This window comes from Schistocerca cancellata, chromosome 2 (assembly GCF_023864275.1).
Source record: "Schistocerca cancellata isolate TAMUIC-IGC-003103 chromosome 2, iqSchCanc2.1, whole genome shotgun sequence".
Classification (NCBI taxonomy): domain Eukaryota; kingdom Metazoa; phylum Arthropoda; class Insecta; order Orthoptera; family Acrididae; genus Schistocerca; species Schistocerca cancellata.
In genome coordinates this window covers 938,852,790-938,874,893 of record NC_064627.1, presented here as the reverse complement: position 1 = coordinate 938,874,893, position 22,104 = coordinate 938,852,790, and the positions used below count along the sequence as shown (strand labels likewise).

Sequence of the window (22,104 nt, the reverse complement as noted above, 5' to 3'; positions counted from 1 at the left end):
GTGATGCCTCGTGTAAGGAGGAGAAATGCGTACCATCACGTTTCCGACTTTGATAAAGGTCGGATTGTAGCTTATCGCGATTGCGGTTTATCGTATCGCGACATTGTTGCTCGCGTTGGTCGAGATCCAATGACTGTTAGCAGAATATGGAATCGGTGGGTTCAGGAGGGTAATACGGAACGCCGTGCTGGATGCCAACGGCCTCGTATCACTAGCAGTTGAGATGACTGGCATCTTATCCGCATGGCTGTAACGGATCGTGCAGCCACGTCTCGATCCCTGAGTCAACAGATGGGGACGTTTGCAAGACAACAACCATCTGCACGAACAGTTCGACGACGTTTGCAGCAGCATGGCCAATCACCTCGGAGACCATGGTTGCGGTTACCCTTGACGCTGCATCACTGACAGGAGCGCCTGCGATGGTGTACCCAACGACGAACCTGGGTGCTCGAATGGCAAAACGTCATTTTTTCGGATGAATCCAGGTTCTGTTTACAGTATCATGATGGTCGCATCCGTGTTTGGCAACATCGCGGTGAACGCACATTGGAAGCGTGTATTCGTCATCGCCATACTGCCGTATCACCCAGAGTGATGGCATGGGGTGCCATTGGTTACACGTCTCGGTCACCTCTTGTTCGCATTGACGGCACTTTGAACAGTGGGCGTTACATTTCAAATGTGTTACGACCAATGGCTCTACCCTTCATTCGATCCCTGCGAAACCCTACATTTCAGCAGGATAATGCCCGACTGCGTGTTGCTGGTCCTGTACGAGCCTTTCTGGATACAGAAAATATTCGACTGCTGCCCTGGCCAGCACGTTCTCCAGATCTCTCACCTATTAAAACGTCTGGTCAATGGTGGCCGAGCAACTGGCTCGTCACAATACGCCAGTCACTATGTGGTATCGTGTTGAAGCTGCATGGGCAGCTGTACCTGTACACGCCATCCAAGCTGTTTGACTCAATGCTCAGGCGTATCAAGGCCGTTATTACGGCCAGAGGTCGTTGTTCTTGGTGCTGATTTCTCAGGATATATGTACCGAAATCGCGTGAAAATGTAATCACATGTCAGTTCTAGTATAATATATTTGTCCAATGAATACCCGTTTATCATCTGCATTTCTTCTTGGTGTAGCAAAATTAATGGCCAGTAGTGTATTTTTGAAACTTCAGATGCAAGTGACATCGAGATATTTATGCAAACCAGTGACATGATTGGTGTTAGCGTGTCTGTATTTCGTCTCTTTGATCGCCGTTAGAAAATACAGAAACTGCTTTGGTTTTGGAGCACGGGCAGCCGTAACGTTCGTTTACGCACCCCCATGAGAGCCATGACCTTGGCGGCGACGGAGGGCGTGAGGTACCACGTCTGCGACAGCGAGAGGCCCTCCAGGTCGAAGATGGCGATGCCGCCCAGGATCTGCGCTCTCTGCTCCAGGATGCCCAGCTCGAGCACCGCCAGCGACGCCTTCAGCAGGTCCTCCACCGAACACCTGCCCGGGTCCCAGTTCCCTGCAAACACACACGCGTTGCACACTCCACTCAACAAACGAGGCTGTTGCAAGCGGTACTTATCCCATATACATAGCGAAACGTGGGCAACACAAGATTATACGCTTCCAATTTACTAGTGTTCAGCAAATAACTGTGTAAAATTTATGTCGACTGCCATAACTGCATTTTCATTACGTATTGTACAGAGCAATTCAGTTTATTTGCTAATTTCTTACACTGTCGTATTATTTGTACAAAAGATTTGTTTGAATCGTCATATTACCCCTCAAAGTATGGAACATCGTGCTTAACCTATGCTTCAACCACTTAAAAATGGCGACGATATGTATGCATTTTAGAACACACAAAAAGACAGATCTTTTTCATTTTTTAAATGTAAGCTCTGCAAAGCAATAAGTTTCTGTAGATGAGCATTCATTAATATCACGTTATTCTGTTCGTAATTTAGTATTTGAACATTTAATAGATTACCATAATGATTGTAAAACACACGATATACACGAACGATATGCTCCAGGTATGAATGCATAAACTTTATAAAAGTTTCCTAGTGAACCCATAGCTAAGCGTAAATGAATGTGTAGCAACATGCCACAGATCTGTTAAGTGATAAACATACTTTAATTGTCCTTTCTGATTACAGGCACATCTGTAAGAAGTGGAAAACAATCCCTGAATCGAAGATTATAAATTGACAAGCATAGGATCACAAATTGATGTGCCAACACAAAATAGCATGTATGATCCAACGATATCCACAAATTCGGAGTTTGTAGTTATGTACAGAAAGTTTATTCCCTATCTCTAAATCAGTCTATTGGAAATGCAGCATTTTAAAGTAAACATTAACACACGATTCTTATTTTGACGGAGTGTGACTTCATTTGAGGGACTCAATCCAGTCAGTCGAAACAAAGCAAATCACTGTGTTACGGTCTACAGGACGCTTTGCTGGTTCTATACCTTATATTTCTAACCTATGTACACCCTTCAGAGCTATGGCGTATGGTGGTGATTCGCTATGACAGAATTTAGTGTCACCAGGTGGCATGAGTGGATATACAAGATAACCAAGGTAATGAGCAGAGAATTGAAACATAGAACTTTTCGCAACCGCAAGAAAGTCTGATTTATACCAAAGGCATCTTGGTTTTATATAAAATGCTAGAGAGCAGTAAAAATTGTGATTTCGCCAACAAATTAAAAATGTATTATTTCTGCGACTGTGGTTGTAACGCAATAAACGTTTCGCCGTATTATTCACAACCAGATGCAGAATGTTTCACTTTGAGAGAAGTAAATTATTTGGTGCTTTTTTCAGGTAGCAACTGACACAGAAAATTCGCTTATACTGACCACTATAACAGAAATTTTTAATATTTTGAGAGTTAAAACAGTTAATAAGCATTTCTCCGCAAAAAGATTTTCCCTTAATTTCGAAAAGACTTAGTATGTTCACTTCCATACAAGAAATAGTATAACATAACAATTAATGTCAGGGGTCAGTGTATAGGGTAGAATGCACCAAAGTTTTGGATGTATGGATGAAACTCTGAAATGGATGGGACATAAGAGGTTTCTCAATACGCTTAATTCAGTAACTTTTGCCTACTGCTTAATAGCTAGTTATGTAATACTTCACAGATTTTCACTCAGCGTCTTACGAATTGGTTTCCTGTTATACCTTTAAGTCATCACATAAGAAGGTAGTACTTATTGAGCAAAAGTGAAGAGTGAGAATTAATATAAAGTGTTAATCAACAACTATCTGGTAGCTGCTTCTCCAACTTTATGCGTTCTGATAGCAGCTTCACAATATACACTGAATGTGTATTAAGGGTCGCCTGACGCACTCTTTCTGCTGTTTCGGCAGACACTTTCAGTTTAGCATTTTTATGTAAAGCGTGGATGGAGCTCATCTAAAGAACCATTTCTCATCATGCGTTTCATGTTACGCCCACGGTCAGCGAAAAATGTCGCTTTGTTTCTCCTTACAAACAAAATATTTTTGATTGAAATTGTATTTCCCAATTCGATAGAAGTTTCCTTAATAAGAGCGATATTCGCTTTAACGATGTGTGTGGAAAGGACAAAAAAACACGAAGAAAGACCGGTGCTTCAGCACAGCAGCGACTGAGTAGCGCCGTTGCAAGGCTGACAGACAGACGATGCGATGTGAGCCAACACACGATAGAAGGGGCAAGTGGGATACGAAAGCAAATGTTTACCAATCTTTATCAACTGAATTAGAGTGTGATAGAGAGCAAAATAACGTAGCACTGAACAAATACAGCCCGAGAGAGTTTAACTCTAGCCACCGTATTTGCCCAAGGAGTCCTGATGTTTCAGTTTTCAGACTCCAAACGAGATAATATCTTCCGGATTTTACTGAGCTTCTGGGATGAAAAAAAAAACTAGCTCTAGTGTTATGGCGCTCTTCATATAGATAAACATTTGTTGGCTACATTTTTAGTACCGTAACAAGAAACAAACTGACATCTGACATTCTCAGTTAACACGGAACCTCAGATGAAACACTAGGAAAGCATTATTTGTTTGGGATGATACGATCTACGAATTGCAGAAAAATTGGAGATATAGGCCAAAAACGGGAGAAACTGCGCCTAACCTCTCTTATTAAATGCAAGTACCAACTGACGAAGTTAGTTATAAAATAATACATCGAAATTTCAGAAGGGTGTTAATATTCACAGATACAACTCTTGAAAAACTGATCTCTGAGTCAGTATTAACCTCCAAAAATCTTTTTCATCGTTTCCGCAACATCAAATGCCTGTTGGGTAGCAAAGCAAATTTTAACTTAATCTCAATTCATTTCTTCTGGATAACTCTCTTACAACAGTAGGATATTGAATTAAACGCTGGCAGTGTGTGTAGTATTCAGTAATGAATTTGTGTTTCAGTTTTACTATGAATAATGAGGAAGACTAATATGTTCATTTCCTGTTGAAGTTATGCCGCTGTGCTATTTTTTAGTTATTTATAGCTAGCATGTGGCTCTACACACTATCAATCGTGTACGAGGGTCGCTCAATAAATAATGCCCCTCATTTTTTTAAAAGCCATTAGTATAGACAGGCAAAGTCCTTGTTGTTGCTTCATATTTGATGTTTGTTCTGTGCGTCGGTGAAGTTTCGAACCGTTCTGGTAGATGGCAGAACCGTAGTACAGCGTCAAAGTGGCGTCCACATACGGCCCACGTTACAAGCCGTGTGCTGTTATTGAATTCTTGTGTGCAGAAAAAGAAACCGTGGTGAACATCCATAAACGTTTGTGTGCATCGTATGGCGATGCTGCAGTTGATAGGAGTACTGTTGGCCGATGGGTAAAGAAAGTTACAGCCTCTGGAAATGGAGAAACAGAGCTCCGTGATCAGCCACACTCGGGAGATCCCGTCACAGCCACTGCTCCAGGCATGCTGAATCGTGCGGATGCCATTATTTGTGCCGAACGGCCCATCACAACTCGACAATCGGCTCTGCATTCCTCGGTCAGCATTGAAAGTGCGTCAGCAATGATCGAGGCTCTCGAATATTTAAAGAGGTGCTTACAATGGGTTCCACGAATGCTCATAGCGGACCACAAGATTCAAACAAAGGCCATTTCATCTGAAGTGTTGGAGCGTTTTGAGACCGATGAAAGCTGGGTGCACCACTTTGCGCCTGAAACAAAATGGCAGTCCATGCAATGGCATCATCCTCATTCACCACAAAAGAACAAATTCAACAAAACCCCTCTGCTCGAAAAGTCATGGTGACAGTCTTCTGGAATTGTGATGCCGTCATTCTCGTGGATGTGATGCCAGGAGGCGTCTGATACTAAAATGTAGACTTTCACGGCCGGAAATATCATGTCCATTATAATTATCTGGGCTGTTATGCCGTGGTCGGTTGATGAATTCTGTGGTGATTCCCAACGTTTCGTCTCCGACTGCGGGAGACATCTTCAAGGGGGTCCGTAGCTCGATGGTAGGTCCAACATACACACTGGCTCGCTAGCGAGCATAACAGCCCGGATAATTATAACGGACATGATGCCAGGAGGGTCAACCATCAATTCAGAGGCATGCGTGAAGATGAATAAACTCAAGAACCGTTTCGCACGTGTTCGATCGGACATGAATCCAGTAGAAATCCTGCTCCATGACGATAATGCATGCCCACACACACTTCTGAGAACCCGGGAACATATCGCCAAATTGGGTTGAACATCATTGCCTCATCATGCTGCCACCCTTAGACTTCCATCTCTTGGAGCCGCTTAAAGATTCTTTAGGCGGAACACACTTTGAAGATGACGAGAATATCAGTCATGCAGTGAAAACATGGCTACGCCTACAGGACAAGAGTTTTACCAGCAGGGAATACATGCTCTTCCACAACGTTGGCGTACGGCCATTGAACGTGATGGAGACTACGTAGAGAAGTAGGACATGGACAAGACACGTTGATGTATGTTGTCAGCAAATGCTGACTCATAACAATAAATACGTTCTGTCAAGAAATGTGGGACATTACTTATACGACCCTCGTATATGCGGCATGTAAACTAACTCATTCCATCTCATTTTCTGTAGAAATCGCGCTATTTATCCAGAGACCAAGTAACGAAACTAAGAAACTAGATCTTATGTAAACCAGGTCAGGAAAGCAAATTCCAAGTGCATCTCATCCATCTGATATTGAGATCTGCATCCGCAAATGAGATCGCTTCTTACGTATCTTAGTGTGTTGTCACTTGACCAGAGAATATGTGGATGGGGCCCTAGATGTGGAAAGACTTGCAACGGAACTAGTTCGAGCGTAGAGAAGCGGTGGCACGCAGTCTCTGCTTACTAGACAGTATACTGATATCCCAGGTTAAACCACAAACCTGTCCGCCGCGCCTCCAGGAATGAGAACAAGTGCTACTGTTGGTGATGCTCCGTCCTTAGGACTTCCATTTTAATTGGCGTACTGATGCACCGCAGCGTTTACCATGTGGGCGACCGTTGTGCTTTATCAGTGAGTCAATGAAATTTAAAGTGCGCGTGTTACGTATGCATGTAGGTGTGACACCAGGAGCTACAAGTTACAGAATAAAAGGCAGATTCAGCATCCAAAACACAGCCAACAGAAACGTAGTTTTGATGAAGATGTAAACGTTTTATGTCAGTTGAAGATGAACTCCTGAAACAACTTTTGGCATACATTGTTTTATGCTGAAACTAGCTGGTTGCTGTAATTTCGTCAGTTAATTTAATCCACACCTGTGGAACACAACCACTATTATCATGGATAAATTAATACTGAGTAGTTTAGCAATTTTTAAGCCGCGTTTAGTCTAATCATAAACGGTAGTGACTGAATTGAAACGACAGTGACGACGACTTAAAGAGACTGCCTCGAAATAGGACACTGTAGATAAGGCAGTCGGATCGTAGGACGGAGGAAGAGGTGGAGGAGGTTGGACTGGAGTCAGCTGTTAGCCGAATATGTGGATGAAATGGCTATTGTGATAAGTGGACCAGTAGCCCTCTCTTGAATTTAGAAAGGAGATTGAGATTTTGAGGAAGATCGTTTCCACGTTGGATTCCTGAAGCAGAAAATCATTTTGGAAACATGGCATACGCAAAACTCACTTTCACACCAGAATCGGTAATCAAGATCACGTTAGATCCTACACAATGGTGGCCACTTATGCTGGCACTGAGTCCTTTCGCTTCTACTGTCATCTATAACATCACAGATTTACGCTCGGGAAGCATTCATCACAACCGACCACAGGTCGGCACACACACACACACACACACACACGCGCGCGCGCGCGCGCGCACACACACCGAACACCCTTGAGAAATATTTACTTTGGATTCGAACGACTGACCACGCGTTATTCTATTTATGTTTGTTCCTGGCTTTTGCTCCATCTTTTAAGCACAGTACTTAAATTTCGAGTTTGCTGCAGGAAAACATTTACTGTAAGTTTTCACCTATTTATCACTTTCAGTCATAAGTCATAAGCCTGTTCTCGGAGAATGAATTTAGACTTTTAATCGACAATGGCTTCCCTGTGTCACTAAACTGCCTTTGGTCTATGTTGTACATAACATTCGGCATTGTTGCACAGTATTTTCCTGTAGATGTAAAATGAGGAAAGAACCTGAAACATAGTTGGTAATCTTACGCGGCTGTGAGAATTCGTTTAAAATATGGCATTGACAGTGAGCACGAAGTCTACACTGTCGCAGCATCTAGAATACGGTTTGCGTAACAATTTTTTGTACCTGAGCTGCAGACATTACAGCAGCTGTGATTTGCGTAACAATTTTTTGTACCTGAGCTGCAGACATTACAGCAGCTGTGATTAGCGCATACAAATTACTAAGTGACTGAATCACACACTTAGTAAGTTCCAGTACCGGCTGATTTACATTCCAGAACAATTACTGACGTGCTGATCCTTGAGAAGACCGTGGAGCACTCTTGCTTGACACTGCGCTGTGATAGGCTTCATAGTGTAAATGACGGCGTTTCATACTACTGTATCGTTGCCTGATGCCAAACTGTCACCATAGATTCTTACGTGATAAAATGGTTCGTATCGTGGTCTACTGAGTCTCATGTGCTCGACGTTGGAGCTTGCAGTTATACTGCACACTGCTCTCTCTCTCTCTCTCTCTCTCTCTTCCGCACACGTCTTCAGACTTGGTGAACATTATAATGTTTTCCACGATAACTCACCCGCATGAGAGCTACTTTATGAGGTTCACCTATGAGCGTGTACGAGGAAAAGTTGAGACCAAGCGACTTCTAGGGTTCTGACAGGAGAATTGCGTTAGGAGCATGTTTATTAGGGCGACCTATGTAGTGCTGATGAGGTGTCGGACGCGAGATGTCGCTTGCAGCAGGTAAATGATCACGTGGATGGAAGGAAAAATTCGGGTTACCGTCCCGCTGACGAGTGGGTCATTATAGACGAAACACAAGCTCGGATGGGGAAGGATGGAGACGTATGGAGAGGAATATGGCCACTTCCATGGAATCCTGCGGCAGTTGCTATAAACAACGTAGGGAAACGAACGAAATCTTAAAACTGGATGGTCAAATAAGGATTTTAAGCGCCGTTCTCGCGCGTACAAATTAGTCTTACAACTACGTTTCGTTAATAAAATAAAGAGGCAACAATTGTTTCAAAGTTCTGTCCTCGAGTCTACACTGTCCTTAAATAGCAGTGTTGGCGACTAAGTTTTCTTTTGGGGAGAACAAAATTATCGAACTGGTTCGAAGAGTTTAATTCTTAATGTTATTGTTTGTAAACTCCGTCCCTCCTCCCCCCTCCTTTATTTTCTTCCCTGCTGCAGTATTAAAGGACTACACAAAGCCAGTTCCGTTGATAATCTGCTTGCTTTGTAAACATGCACGTAACTCCACTCTAGCTTCGAAGTTTTGTTTCTGGACGGCGAACAACAGCCCCTTATTCGCTACCAGAGCTATTGAGTAACCGCTAACTGCCATGCACAACAGTATCAACGCATCAAAAAAATTGTGCCTGTACAATGTTGTGATGTCGCAAGCACCGTTCTAGATTGAGACAAGAGCCACTTACAGTTCGCAAGCCGCATTGTGACCACCCCTGTTATTCAGGGTGAACCCTATGCTGACAAAATTTCGAAGAGTGTTGGAGGACATTTTCTGAGTGTTTTGGCATCAGGAATTTGTGCTATCTCTTGGAGCCTTACAGAGTAATTGCATTTCACTGGATTCTTCAGTTAAATTTTTCTTTGTATCTGTACCGCACTGAAAATATCTGCACAACAGAGTAAACGTCGACGGTAAGCGCTGTGTGTCTTGGTCGCAAACAAACTTCGTTCTAGCCCCTCACGGTACTCGCTAATGGCAACAGCGATGGCCACTTTACTATCCGCCGTCAAGCTTGCATTCACTACTACGCGGTTCTGTCTAGGGCTTATTTTTCTGGAAGTGTAAGTTGTACGTTAACAGTCATACACAGCAGAATGGACAGGCTTACTGCTCGATAGTTGGCGGGTAATCGCACCGTGCATGGGTCAGTGAATGCAGTGGAACAGTGGCACAAGGACGCTGCGCTGAACTGTTTCCGTAACGACGGTAACAACAGTACTTTTGTTTCTGTACATAGGAGTATAACAGAAACCGCGTCATCCTGTTTTTTATTGTGCGTTTCGGTGGTTGCACATGACAGATGTTTTCACCGTTGTGCAGTTACTTTCCATGGAAACAAAAATAACCGGTGTAAAAAACGGAATAAATTATAACTAGATTATGAATGAAACAACACGTGTAATATTCTACACTATTTATTATTTATTTCACAAACCAGTTTTTAGCTGTTACGCCATCATCAGGAACAAAGATGAGTACTCGTATGTGGTGCAGTGAAATTTTGTTGGATCAAAGATTATAAACTGGTGGAACTACAGAGCATCTCCATTTTCATAAATGAAAAATGTTAATGTTAGAATTAGGAATAAGACAAGAGGGATTATTTCAGTATAAATGCGATGTAAGATTATTTAACTAAGATGAAATACGTGACACATTAACTAACGAACTACAGGCGAATTACAGCAGTCTTGCATAAAAAAAGAAAATTGAATAAAGTTTGGTGACGTATGCCACAGATGTGGGTGAACAAAATAATCTTGTCTTCAATAGGTCCTAAATTACAAACAGATACGATATAGTAGTGATATTAAGCAGCTAAGCGAAGCAGCTGTAATTATACGAAGTAATTTTTTTATTTTAACAGGATACGTGAGATTATAGTAACTGAAATAAAGGAAAAAATGAGACATATGAATAAGGGAGATAATCTACAACAGGTTTTGAATGGGATTCTGAGTAATATATGCAGTTATAAGTGGGGAATAAGGGAACTGTGCCTGGTCGTTCAGTACTAAGCTAGAATAAATGGACATGTATTTTTTAATTTCCATTATTTCAAGGTAGTTGATCTTTCTTCCTTTATTGATGTGATGTAATACTTCATGTTTCACCTTCCAGCTGTGGTCTTCTTTAAGCGGGTGGTCTACAAAAGTAGCGGCTCTTTTCTGTTTCCAGCTTTTGTGGTGTCCCTTCCAGCGGATACACATAGCCCTGCCAGACTGAGCTATGTAGAATCTGCCACTATTACAAGTAACTACGCATATATCACACTCTTTTCCAAACCAGGAGTACTGTCATTATCATTGGGAAAAGTTTCAAACAGTGTTCTGCACAAAAAATCATTCTTTTACGTTCCTGGATTTAAGGTTCTGGCAACATCCAGTGGGACTTTTTCTAAATATGGAAATATGCACCATTTATTGTGTTCTTGAGGCGGTGAGTCAATAACAGAGTAAAGAAGAGTACACCTGTTTCAGCTTTTCGTGTATTATAGAGTCCACCAAGGTAGGAGAGTAGCCATTGTTTTATGCTATTTGTTTGGTGGCATTTAATTCCAATTGGACCTTGTCTTCACTCATAGGGATGGATATCAGGAGATGTATCATTGAAAGAAACGCAGCACGTTTATGGATCATTCGGTGTTGAGAACTGACAATATTGTAGCCCGCCCCTGTGGCCGAGCGGTTCTAGGCGCTTCAGTTCGGAACCGCGCTGCTGCTACGGTCGCAGGTTCGCATCCTGCCTCGGGCATGGATGTGTGTGATGTCCTTAGGTTAGTTAGGTTTAAGTATTTCTAAGTTTAGGGGACTGATGCCCTCAGATGTTAAGTCCCACAGTGGCTAGAGTCATTTGAACCATTTGACAATATTGTAATATCTGTGGTGGTAGGTTTCCTACAAATCTCGGAAGTGTGAATACGGTCACTTATGTCTCCTGTTAGATCTAAATAATTTATGCCGTTACCCTAGATTCCATTGTGAATTTTATACCGTCATATTTAGAATTCAGTTGCTTGAGGAATTTTTGAAGTTGTGAGGTAGTACTTGTCCGGGAGCACAACACATCATCAACATACCCAAACTAGCATCCAACCATGGGGAGAGTGGATTATTTTCCAAAACCTTTTTTTTTCAAAAGCATCCATGAAGATTTCAGCAAGGACTGGACTGAAGGGGGCTCCCATACCTAGACCATCCAACTGTTTGTATATCCTGCCATTGAAACTGAAATAATTGTGTGTTACGCAAGTTTGTGAAGCTGACTTATGTTATCTGTGAATACGAGGTTAACTCCTGATTTATCTAGTAAATCTGTGAGAATGTTTAGGCATTCCTGAGCAGGTATATTAGTGAAGAAGTTGCTGACATCAAAAGAAACTGTGCTTGGCGCTAGCATGGATTTGCACGTCTTTTAACTTGTTCACTAAGTGAACTAAACTAAGGATACCATGACTAGGTTTGAACTTTATTTTGCTCTTATCAGGTAATTTAACACTCTGGCTAATGTGATGAATTTGATGATGGCGTAACAGCGGAAAACCTGTTTACGATATAAATAATAAACATTTTTAGACCATTACATTGGTGTTGTGTGTGTTTCATTCATAATGTATAATCTATCCTACTGAGAAACGACGGAACAGTCAGTCAATATAATTAAATAATTTGCTTCGTAACGAACCACCAGAGACCACAACTCTGTTGTACCAAAATATTCAGGAAATATCGGTGAAAAAATCCCAATTTTGTCGGCGTAGTTGAGATTCACTCTGCGAATCTAAGCACTACTCACTTCTGATTCCATCCTCAAATAGCCTTTGCAAATATAGCCGTACAACCAGTTCATAGTTTTTGCTTCGTAAAATGAGCAAGGATAATTATCAACAAAATCACTCTGTTTTCTGCCATTTAATCTCATTAGTACTTTGGAAACATTCTTTGACGAACTCATTTAGGAAGCGCGACGAGACACCGCAACTTGCGATTAACAAGGCAGCAACACCACTTAAGAGGCCAACACCGCCCTGTAGGATCCAAGTTCATCAAAACACTGTCGTTATTCCGTAAATAGTTCGAAAGCTTCTCACGTGGAACACCTGAATGTTTTTCGGGGAGTGGCGACTAACGTCAGCTGTAAATTTCGACATGGCATTTAACGACGGCAGTTTCCATCTCCGCTGTGGCACTCAATAACAGTCTGTAGTCCTGCTCGAATGGTCCGTCACAGGCACGAATGTTGGTAAAGAAATGTCAAGTGCGTTATGATGTTTCTCAACGGTGTCTGCTTCTTCCTTACGTTACAACATCTGCGTCCGTATCTGTATTCCGCAAGCAACCTTACGGCGTGTGGCAGAGGTTACGTCTGGTCCTCCCTGTCTTTTCCTCTCTTCCAGTCGCGAATGGCGCATAAGAAGAATGATTGTCAGTGAACCTCTGTATCAGTTCTAAATTCTTGGATTTTCTCATTTTTATTTCGCGAGACCTGTGCGGGAGGAAGTAATGGTTGTTTGGTTTGGGGGATGGGATCAAACAGCGAACCCATCGGTCCCATCGGATTAGGGAAGGGTGGGGAAGGAAGTCGACCGTGCCCTTTCAAAGGAACCACCCCGGCATTTACCTGAAGCGAACCTGAATCAGGATGGCCGCGCACGGATTGGAACCGTGGTCGTCCCGAATGCGAGTCCAGTGTGCTAACCACTGCGCTACCTCACTCTTTGAGAAGTAATATGTTGCCCAACTGCTCCCGGAACGTAATCTCTTCGAATTACAATAGCAAACCTCTCCGCAATGCACAATGCCTGTCTTGTACGGCCGACACTGCAGTTTGATTAGCATTTTCGTAACGCTTTCGTGCAGACTAAACGATCCTGCGATGAAACGCGCCGCTTTTGGTTGGATCTTCTCTATCTGTCCTATTAATCCAACCTGGTAAGGGTCCCAGACTGATGGGTAATACTCTAGGATCGATCGAACAAGTGTTTTGTAAGCCATTTCTCTCGTGGCTAAATTACGTTTCCTTAAGATCCTATAGCCCGCCCGGTTAGCCGTGCGGTCTAACGCACTGCTTTCCGGACTGGGAAAGAGCGCCTGGTCCCCGGCACGAATACGCCCGGCAGAGCTGTGTCGAGGTCCGGTGAACCGGCCAGTCTGTGGATGGTTTTTAGCCGATTTTCCATCTGCCTCGGAGAATGCGGGCTGGTTCCCCTTATTTCGCCTCAGCTACACTATGTCGGCGATTGCTGCGCAAACAAGTTCTCTACGTTCGCGTGCACCACCATTACTCTGCCACGCAAACATAGGGGCTACACTCGTCTGGTGTGAGACGTTCCCTGGAGGAGGGGGGGGGGGGGGGGGGTGGAATCCACCGGGTGCCGAACCGCACAATAAACAATAACCCTGAAAGAGTGGTTTGGTGTGGGGTGGCGGAGGGGTGAAGTGGACTGCGGTAGTCGTCGTGGGGTTGTGGACGACTGCGGCTGCGGCGGGGACGGAGCTTCTCCGTCGTTTCTAGGCCACCTGTTAACATACAATACATACAAGATCCTATAACTGTCAGTCTGGCATTTGCTTTGTAAGCCATTTCTCTCGTGGATAAATTACATTTCCTGAAGATCCTATATCTATTAGTCTGGCATCTGTTTTTCCAACAACCTGTTTTACGTGGTCATTCCATATTAGGTCACCTTAGATAGTTACTCCTAAGTATTATGCGGTAGTTTCTGTTTCCAGAGATTTGTCGCCCACAGTGGATTTCTTTATTTATGCGGAGTAGGTTACATTTATTTACGTTCAGCGTCATGTTCCAGTCCCTGCACCAGCCGTCGATCCTCTGCAACTCTTCTTGCAATTCGCTAGCCTTCTGGTGTTGCTAAATTCTTATAGAGAGCTACATCACTTGCTAATAACCTCATCGGGCTTCCGACTTTCACCTCTAGACCAGTTGTCAGCAAACTCATTAGTCAACAGAACATTTCTTTTTACAGCTAAATTTTTTAAACGTAATCATAGAGATAGGTACAGTGTTATCAACACAATTAGCACACTTCTAAGTTGGCCTTTGCTAGAAATGTCAGTCTGATTGAGGTACAGTGACTCCGCGCCGATGGCCAATGAGACAAACAACATGGCGACGCCTGTTAAGTCCGGCTGTCTGCATAAACTGACAACACTGTAGGCTGTGGCAGTTTCTGGAAGTAATCTTTTCTTCTATTCGAGGTATTCTGCGACAACTACGCCCGTGGCCAAGTGATAAACCGCATCTCGCTTGAATAGAACATCTCTAGGTCGAAACCGTTCGTTGCCTAAATTTTTTATAGCGTAGCGCCTATGTGTAATAGCTACAATTTACTACACCTCCTGACAAGCCGGTAGTAACAGTCCGTCGAATAACATTTTTGCGATAGATGTCTTGGCAAACTGTGTCTCTGGACGCCACACGCGCCACAGCTTCCTGGCACCTGGCAGCAGCTGCGGCTGAGGCGCTGCGCTCCCTTGTCCTTTGTCGAAAGCGCCTGCTTCCAACCGTCGCTTTGGACAGTATTAAATGCTTTACTGTTGTTGGGTGACGCTCCACAAAGAAGTCTATGATTTTCATTTCACGCTCAATAGCACTGGAGGCAGATGAACCTTTTTTATATGATGAGTATTTTATTACACTAATATGCAAGACATGAGTTGGGCTCAAAATTTTACTGTTTGTGATCCAATTAAAATGCATCTCTGTGTTGTTTAATATTATCATCAATGATTTACATTTTGTTTCCTTTCCTTTTAGAAGCGACTTTTCATACTGTTCTATCGTCAGGAATTCGTATGGTTTCGTCAAGCCACAGTGAGTAACTGCGGTGTAATGGTTTTACTGTCGTCGTGTGATTTCTTACTTTGAACTTATGCGATAAACCTGGATTGCATACTCTATAGAAAAGCAGGTACGCTGCCCATTTTGATGTCCACGGATGGATTCCCGGAAAACTTACGCTAATCGAAAGTGATATTTAAGGTATTCGGTCAGATTTAATACAACAAAATTGCCCATTTTGGAACCTACCCAGAGTGGAAGAAAGTTGCTAATGCAGGTGTCGACAAACGTCTGCAGGGGTTCCTAGTTGCTATTACACGTGTTTAGCATAGAGCAACTACATTCACTTCATAAATCTTCAAAATGTTCAAATGTGTGTGAAATCTTATGGGACTTAACTGCTAAGGTCATCAGTCCCTAAGCTTACACACTACTTGACCTAAATTATCCTAAGGACAAACACACACACCTATGCCCGAGGGAGGACTCGAACCTCCGCCGGGACCAGCCGCACAGTCTATGACTGAGGGGCCTAAGACCGTTCGGCTAATCCCGTGCGGCTCATAAATCTTCCCTTGACGTGGGTCCTACCTGACGAATGAAACTCCAGTTCGTATCGTTTATGATCCGGTCGAAGCTCTTCAGACAAATTTGGATAGTGAAGAAGCTTGGTAGTCACAGAGGAGAATTATGGACTCTGCCACTGCTAGAGACAGCCACAAATTTGTGACCACGACCATTGCTGGCTCGGCTGCTGATTGTTTTATAACCTAAATGGAAGACTATGTTTGATATTTCCGTCTGCTACTGTTCGAATGAGTTATTAAGAGTCTCTTCTTGCTGATTATTGTTAGTCAATACACCGTTTCCTTCGAGTTAATTCATAATGTTCGAACACAGTATATGTTGTAAAATCCTACTGCAAATACGGGTCTGCAGTTCAGCGGATTACTCCCATTTCCGTTCTTGACTATTTCAGTGGTCTGTGCAACTTAACAGTCTTTAGGTACGAATCTTTCGTCGAGTGAGCCGTTGTATATGACTGCTAAGTAAGGAGCTACTGCATTAGCATACTCTGACAAGAACTAAATCATATACGATCTGGACAGCAGCTGTTCGCTACACCAAGAATATCTACTTTCAAGTTATGTAAGAGGCCGTTGCTGATTCGAATTCTGGAATTTTTACTTCTTTTCTTCGGTGAGGGTATTTCGGGAAACCTTATTTAGTAATTCTGATTCAGCTGCACTGTCATCAGTAACATTACCATCTCTATTACGCAGTGAAAGTGCTGACAGCCTTGCCTCTGGTGTACTTTACGTACGACCAGACTCTGGATTTTCTGACAGTTTTCTAGACAGTGTTTCGCTGTGGAAAACTATTAAAAGTATAGCGCACTGAAGTCCGCGATAAATTTAGAGCTTCTGTAAAACTTAGCCAGCCTTGAGGATTTTGCATTCTTTTACATTTTTCATGCTTTTTTCATTGCAACAGCGATCTGAAGTGTCGTGTGCACCATGGGGGATCAATTCCTCCTCGTAGTAATTTATTTGAAGTAAATCTCTCAAATGCTGTGGATACTATTTCTTTGAATTCAAGGCACATCTGGTCTACATTTACATAGTTCAGAAGGAGCAGAGTCTGTCTCTTAGCAAAGTGACAAGCGAATTGTTATCTGCTTGTTGTAATCGGTATATTTTACGTTTATTTCTGATTGGTTAGGATGTTACGGTATTTGTTTTTCTATAACGACCTTATGGTCACTACTCCGCCAGCCAGTAACGAGAAAAAGATAATGCTGCACTGTGGTTCCCCTTGAATCTCTTTATGAAACTGATACAACAACTGTATTTAAAGAAAAAGTGACTAAATGTAATCACATACATGGTGAAACAGTGTATTTTGTCGTCTGTCAACATCTACCAAGTAACGTTTGTGCTTTATACGACACTAATAGAAGTACAATTTATTTCTCCCTCTGCTCAACAAAGACGAACAGATTAATGTGTGGGCAAGGTTTTTAAGGAAGTTTACCTGCTAATTAAAAAAATGACTCTAAGCACTATGGGACTTAACATCTGAGGTCAAGAGTCCCCTAGAGTTAGAACTACTTAAACCTAACTAACCTAAGGACATCACACACATCCATGCCCGAGGCAGGGTTCGAACCTGCGACCGTAGCAGGAGCGTGGTTCCGGACTGAAACGCCAAGAACCGCTCAGCCACACCGGCCGGCGCCGCAGCCAACATAGATTTTCAGTTGCCCAATAATGCATGTTATGCAAATTAACATTTCCGTAGTTCGTTCAAAATGTTCAAATGGCTCTGAGCACTATGGGACTTAACTTCTAAGGTCATCAGTCCCCTAGAACTTAGAACTACTTAAACCTAACTAACCTAAGGACATCACACACATCCATGCCCGAGGCAGGATTCGAACCTGCGACCGTAGCGGCCGCGCGGTTCCAGACTGTAGCGCCTTTAACCGCTTGGCCACCACGGCCGGCATTCCGTAGTTCGTGAGTGTACCCTCGTCAGTGAATACCTGCCGGTTTACCTGCTGAGTTATGTGGGTTTTTCGCAGTAAGAATGAAATTTTTCAACGAGTTGTGAATGTATCTAGGATTGAAATCCGAGTTTGCGATCAATAGAATCCAAGCAAGTTGCATGAATAGACAGTATCTTTAACCTGTACCGGCAAAATCAGCAATTTTAGAAATACAAAAGAAAGCAACAGTTCTCCAATCTATCCTCTTTCGAAGGAAGAATCTCCTAATTAACTGCAAGTTGAAACTATCGGATTTTCATTCAAGATTTAGCTGGGGTTACAAACTGGGAGGAAATCCGAGCCGGTCAAACAGATTAATTGAAAAAGTCACTCTCTCCTAAGTTTATGGATCGGAGCCAGGAATGTAACGCCGCAGAGATCTCAGCCCTCAACTGTTCCTCCTGGAGATCACAAAGTCCGTCGAGGGGACTTCTTTTTGAAGGAAACAGCCGACGAACAGCGACTGATAGGAGGTATCGTAGGAAAAAGAAGGAAATTCTGAGACGGATGGAAGTTGCTCCACCCGAGACCATCTGTCACCACTGCGACAAACTGAGTACCTCCGGACTCTTAAGATGATTGGAAGACAAAGATATTCAGTTCGATAGTTTGATATGATGTTGTTGATATGCATCGTAGTTAAAACCACTGATAGTGTATCACTACACACTAGAGAAAAGAGACACCACGACGGAATTATCCAAATGGAAGAAATTGGTAGATGTGAAGTACGTGCGCTGATCAATGATTACAGTTTCAGAAAAAAATTGAAAAAATTGGATGCTTTATTCAAGAGACTCAGTTTCGTAAATTGAGCAAGTCAATAACACTTTGCTCTACCTCCGGCCCTTACGCAAACAGTAGTTCGGCTTGATGTTGGATGTATAGTTGTTGGGTACCGTGCCAAATTCTCTCCAATAGGCGCGCTAGACCGTCAAATTCCCGAGATACGAGGCGTGTTTTTTAAGTAAGTACCGTTTTGAAATTAAAAAAAGACGTGCTAAGATACCTCAATTTTATTTTTACATGAAAGCCTGTACCTTAATCTACGCACTGACGCCATTACAGTCTGATTCTTCCTTCAACACCTGACGCATGCGCTGTAGGATGCCAGTACATTTCACATGCGCGAGATTCGGCATAAATACTGCGACTGCACGTTGGCTCTTCAGTAGTTGTGTACTCACCTGATGGCCGGACGTCTCTGGGCCGAAATATCGTGGCAGAATGTCGACGGGATCCGGCTGCATACCCGGAAATTATTAGAAGATGATTCTTCCTTGTTTACGTTGTGTACTGAGTCTTTAAGATGCCTCCGATATTCGTGAGTCTCGCCGACTGTGAAGTACGGGCTGTTATAAGATTTCTTAGTGCTAAAGGACTAAAAGCGATCGATATTCATCGTGAGATCTGTGCTGTTTACGGAGAAAACATTATGAGTGATGGAATGGTAAGAAAGTGGGTGAGAGCTTTTAAAGATGGCCGCACAAATGTGCATGATAAAAAACGGAGTGGGCGTCCTTCGGTCGTTAATGAAAGTTTGGTGCAGGAAGTGGACAATAAGGTGAGAGAAAACAGACGCTTTACGATTTCCTCCTTGCGGGATGACTTTCCCAATGTTTCTCGTAGTGTTTTGTATGGCATTGTGACCGAGCACTTGAATTACCGAAAATTGTGTGCACGTTGGGTACCGAAAATGTTGACGGATGTGCACAAAACCAAACGTTTAGACAGTGCACTGAGTTTCCTTGACCGGCATCACAACGACGGTGATGATTTCTTATGCCAAATTGTTACGAGCGATGAAACACGGGTGGCTACGTCACGCCAGAATCAAAGCAACAGTCCATGGAAGTTGAGCAAGAGCATCGTTTTGCTGCAAGACAATGCCCGTCCGCATGTGGCGAATCAGACCAAAGATCTCATCTCATCTTTTCGATGGGAAATTCTAGATCATCCTCCGTACAGCCCCGATCTTGCACCCAGTGACTACCATCTCTTCCTGCACTCGAAGAAACACTTGGGCGGTCAGCGTCTTCAAGACGATGACGAAGTGGAAACAGTGGTGATGCAGTGGTTAACAAGTCAGGCGGCAGACTTCTATGAGTAGGGTATTCAAAAACTGGTACAACGTTATGACAAGTGCCTCAGTATTGACGGAAATTATGTAGAAAAGTAGATTAAGGTACAGGCTTTCATGTAAAAATAAAATTGAGATATCTCAGCACGTCTTTTTTAATTTCAAAACGGTACTTACTTAAAAAAACACGCCTCTTATTTGCTGGCCCTCTCATTTGGGGATAGATACTGTGACCTTGCTTGCCAAGGTAGAGTTCGGCAAGCACGAAGACAAGGAGTAGAAACTCTATCCGTTTGTGGGCGGACATTATTTTGCTGAAATGCAAGTTTGAGATGACTTGCCATGAGGGACAACAAAACGGGGCAGAGGATATCGCCGACCTGCCAGTGTTCTGTAAGTCTGCCGCGGATGACAACCAAACGGATCCTGCTGTGAAAAGAAATGGCACGCCAGTTCATAACTCCTGGATTTCGGGCAGTATGGCGGGCGGTAGTCAGGTTGGTTGGTATCCCAACGCTGACCGGGGCGTCTCCAGACATTTTTTCCATAGCAGGACCCCCTTGGCTATCTTTTGCGGCAGTACAGTGGTAGGTCGAAGATATCCCCGTTTGTTGTCCTTCATTGCAAGTCACCCCAGGCTTACATTTCAGCAAGATATTGCCCGCCGGCACACGTCGAAAGTTTCTACTGCTTGTCTTCGCGCTTGCCAAACCCTACCTCGCCCATCAAGGCCATCGCATTTCCCTCCAATGGAGAATGTCTGGAGCAGTGTGTGCAGAGCCCTCCAGCCAGCTCCGGATTTTGACCATCTAACGCGCCTGTTGTACAGAATTCGGCACGATACCCTCAGTAGGATATCCAACAACTTTATCATTCAATGCCAAGCCGAATAACTGCATGCATAAGAGACGGAGGTGGACCAACGCTTTATTGACTTGCTCAATTTACGAAAATGAGTCTCTTCAATAAATCATCCAATTTTTCTGAAATAATAATAATTTGTATGTCTGTACATGTGCATCACATCTGCTGATTTCCATCCCATTTGGATAATTCCTTCGTGGCTCGCAGTGGTTTTTGTCGGAGCGTATTATTAAAAACATGGAAATAACTTCTAATGCAGTATACCAAATTGGAATCGATGGTTTGATAGAAAGTATAGAATTTGATTCTTTTATTCCCGTCTGTTATCAAAAAAATTGTCGCATCATCGATTTGAATCCTTAGTGACTATCTTCATATCTGTTTAAAACATTTCCCAATGTAATAAAGCTAAGTGATTATATACACTACTGGCCATTAAATTGATACACCACGAAGATTACGTGCTACAGACGCGAAATTTAACCGACAGGAAGAAGATGCTGTGATATACAAATGATTAGCTTTTCAGAGCAATGACACAAGGTTGACGCCGATGACGACACATACAACGTGCTCACATGAGGGAAGTTTCCAACCGATTTCTCATACACAAACAGCAGTTGACCGGCGTTGCCTGGTGAAACGTTGTTGTGATGCCTCGTGTAAGGAGGAGAAATGCGTACCATCACGTTTCCGACTTTGATAAAGGTCGGATTGTAGCCTATCGCGATTGCGATGTATTGTATCGCGACATTGCTGATCGGGTTGGTCGAGATCCAATGACTGTTAGCAGAATATGGAATCGGTGGGTTCATGAGGGTAATACGGAACGCCGTGCTGGATCCCAATGGCCTCGTATCACTAGCAGTCGAGACGACGGGCATCTTATCCGCATGGCTGTAACGGATCGTGCAGCCACGTCTCGATCCCTGAGTCAACAGATGGGGACGTTTGCAAGACAACAACCATCTGCACGAACAGTTCGACGACGTTTCCAGCAGCGTGGACTATCAGCTCGGAACCATGGCTGCGGTTACCCTTGACGCTGCATCACAGACAGGAGCGCCTGCGATGGTGAACTCAGCGACGAACCTGGGCGCATGAAAGGCAAAACGTCATTTTTTCGGATGAATCGAGGTTCTGTTTACAGCATCACGATGGTCGCATCCGTGGTTGGCGACATCGCGGTGTACACACATTGGAAGTGTGTAATCGTCATCGCCATACTGGCATATCACCCGGCGTGATGGTAGGGGTTGCCTTTGGTTACACGTCTCGGTCACCTCCTCTTTGCATTGACGGCACTTTGAGCAGTGGTCCTTACATTTCACATGTGTTACGACCATGGTTCTACCATTCATTCGA

General features: G+C 43.3%; 1 protein-coding gene across 2 annotated transcripts in view; it reads right to left on the bottom strand.

Moving 5' to 3' along the window:
- The window catches only part of LOC126162911 (clavesin-1-like), a 741,639-nt gene that overhangs the window by 31,559 nt on the left and 687,976 nt on the right, over positions 1-22,104 (bottom strand). For both annotated transcript variants that reach the window (XM_049919721.1, XM_049919722.1), the window contains exon 5: positions 1,327-1,520. In XM_049919721.1, the coding sequence (XP_049775678.1) occupies positions 1,327-1,520 (194 nt within the window). The remainder of the gene's footprint in view (positions 1-1,326; positions 1,521-22,104) is intronic.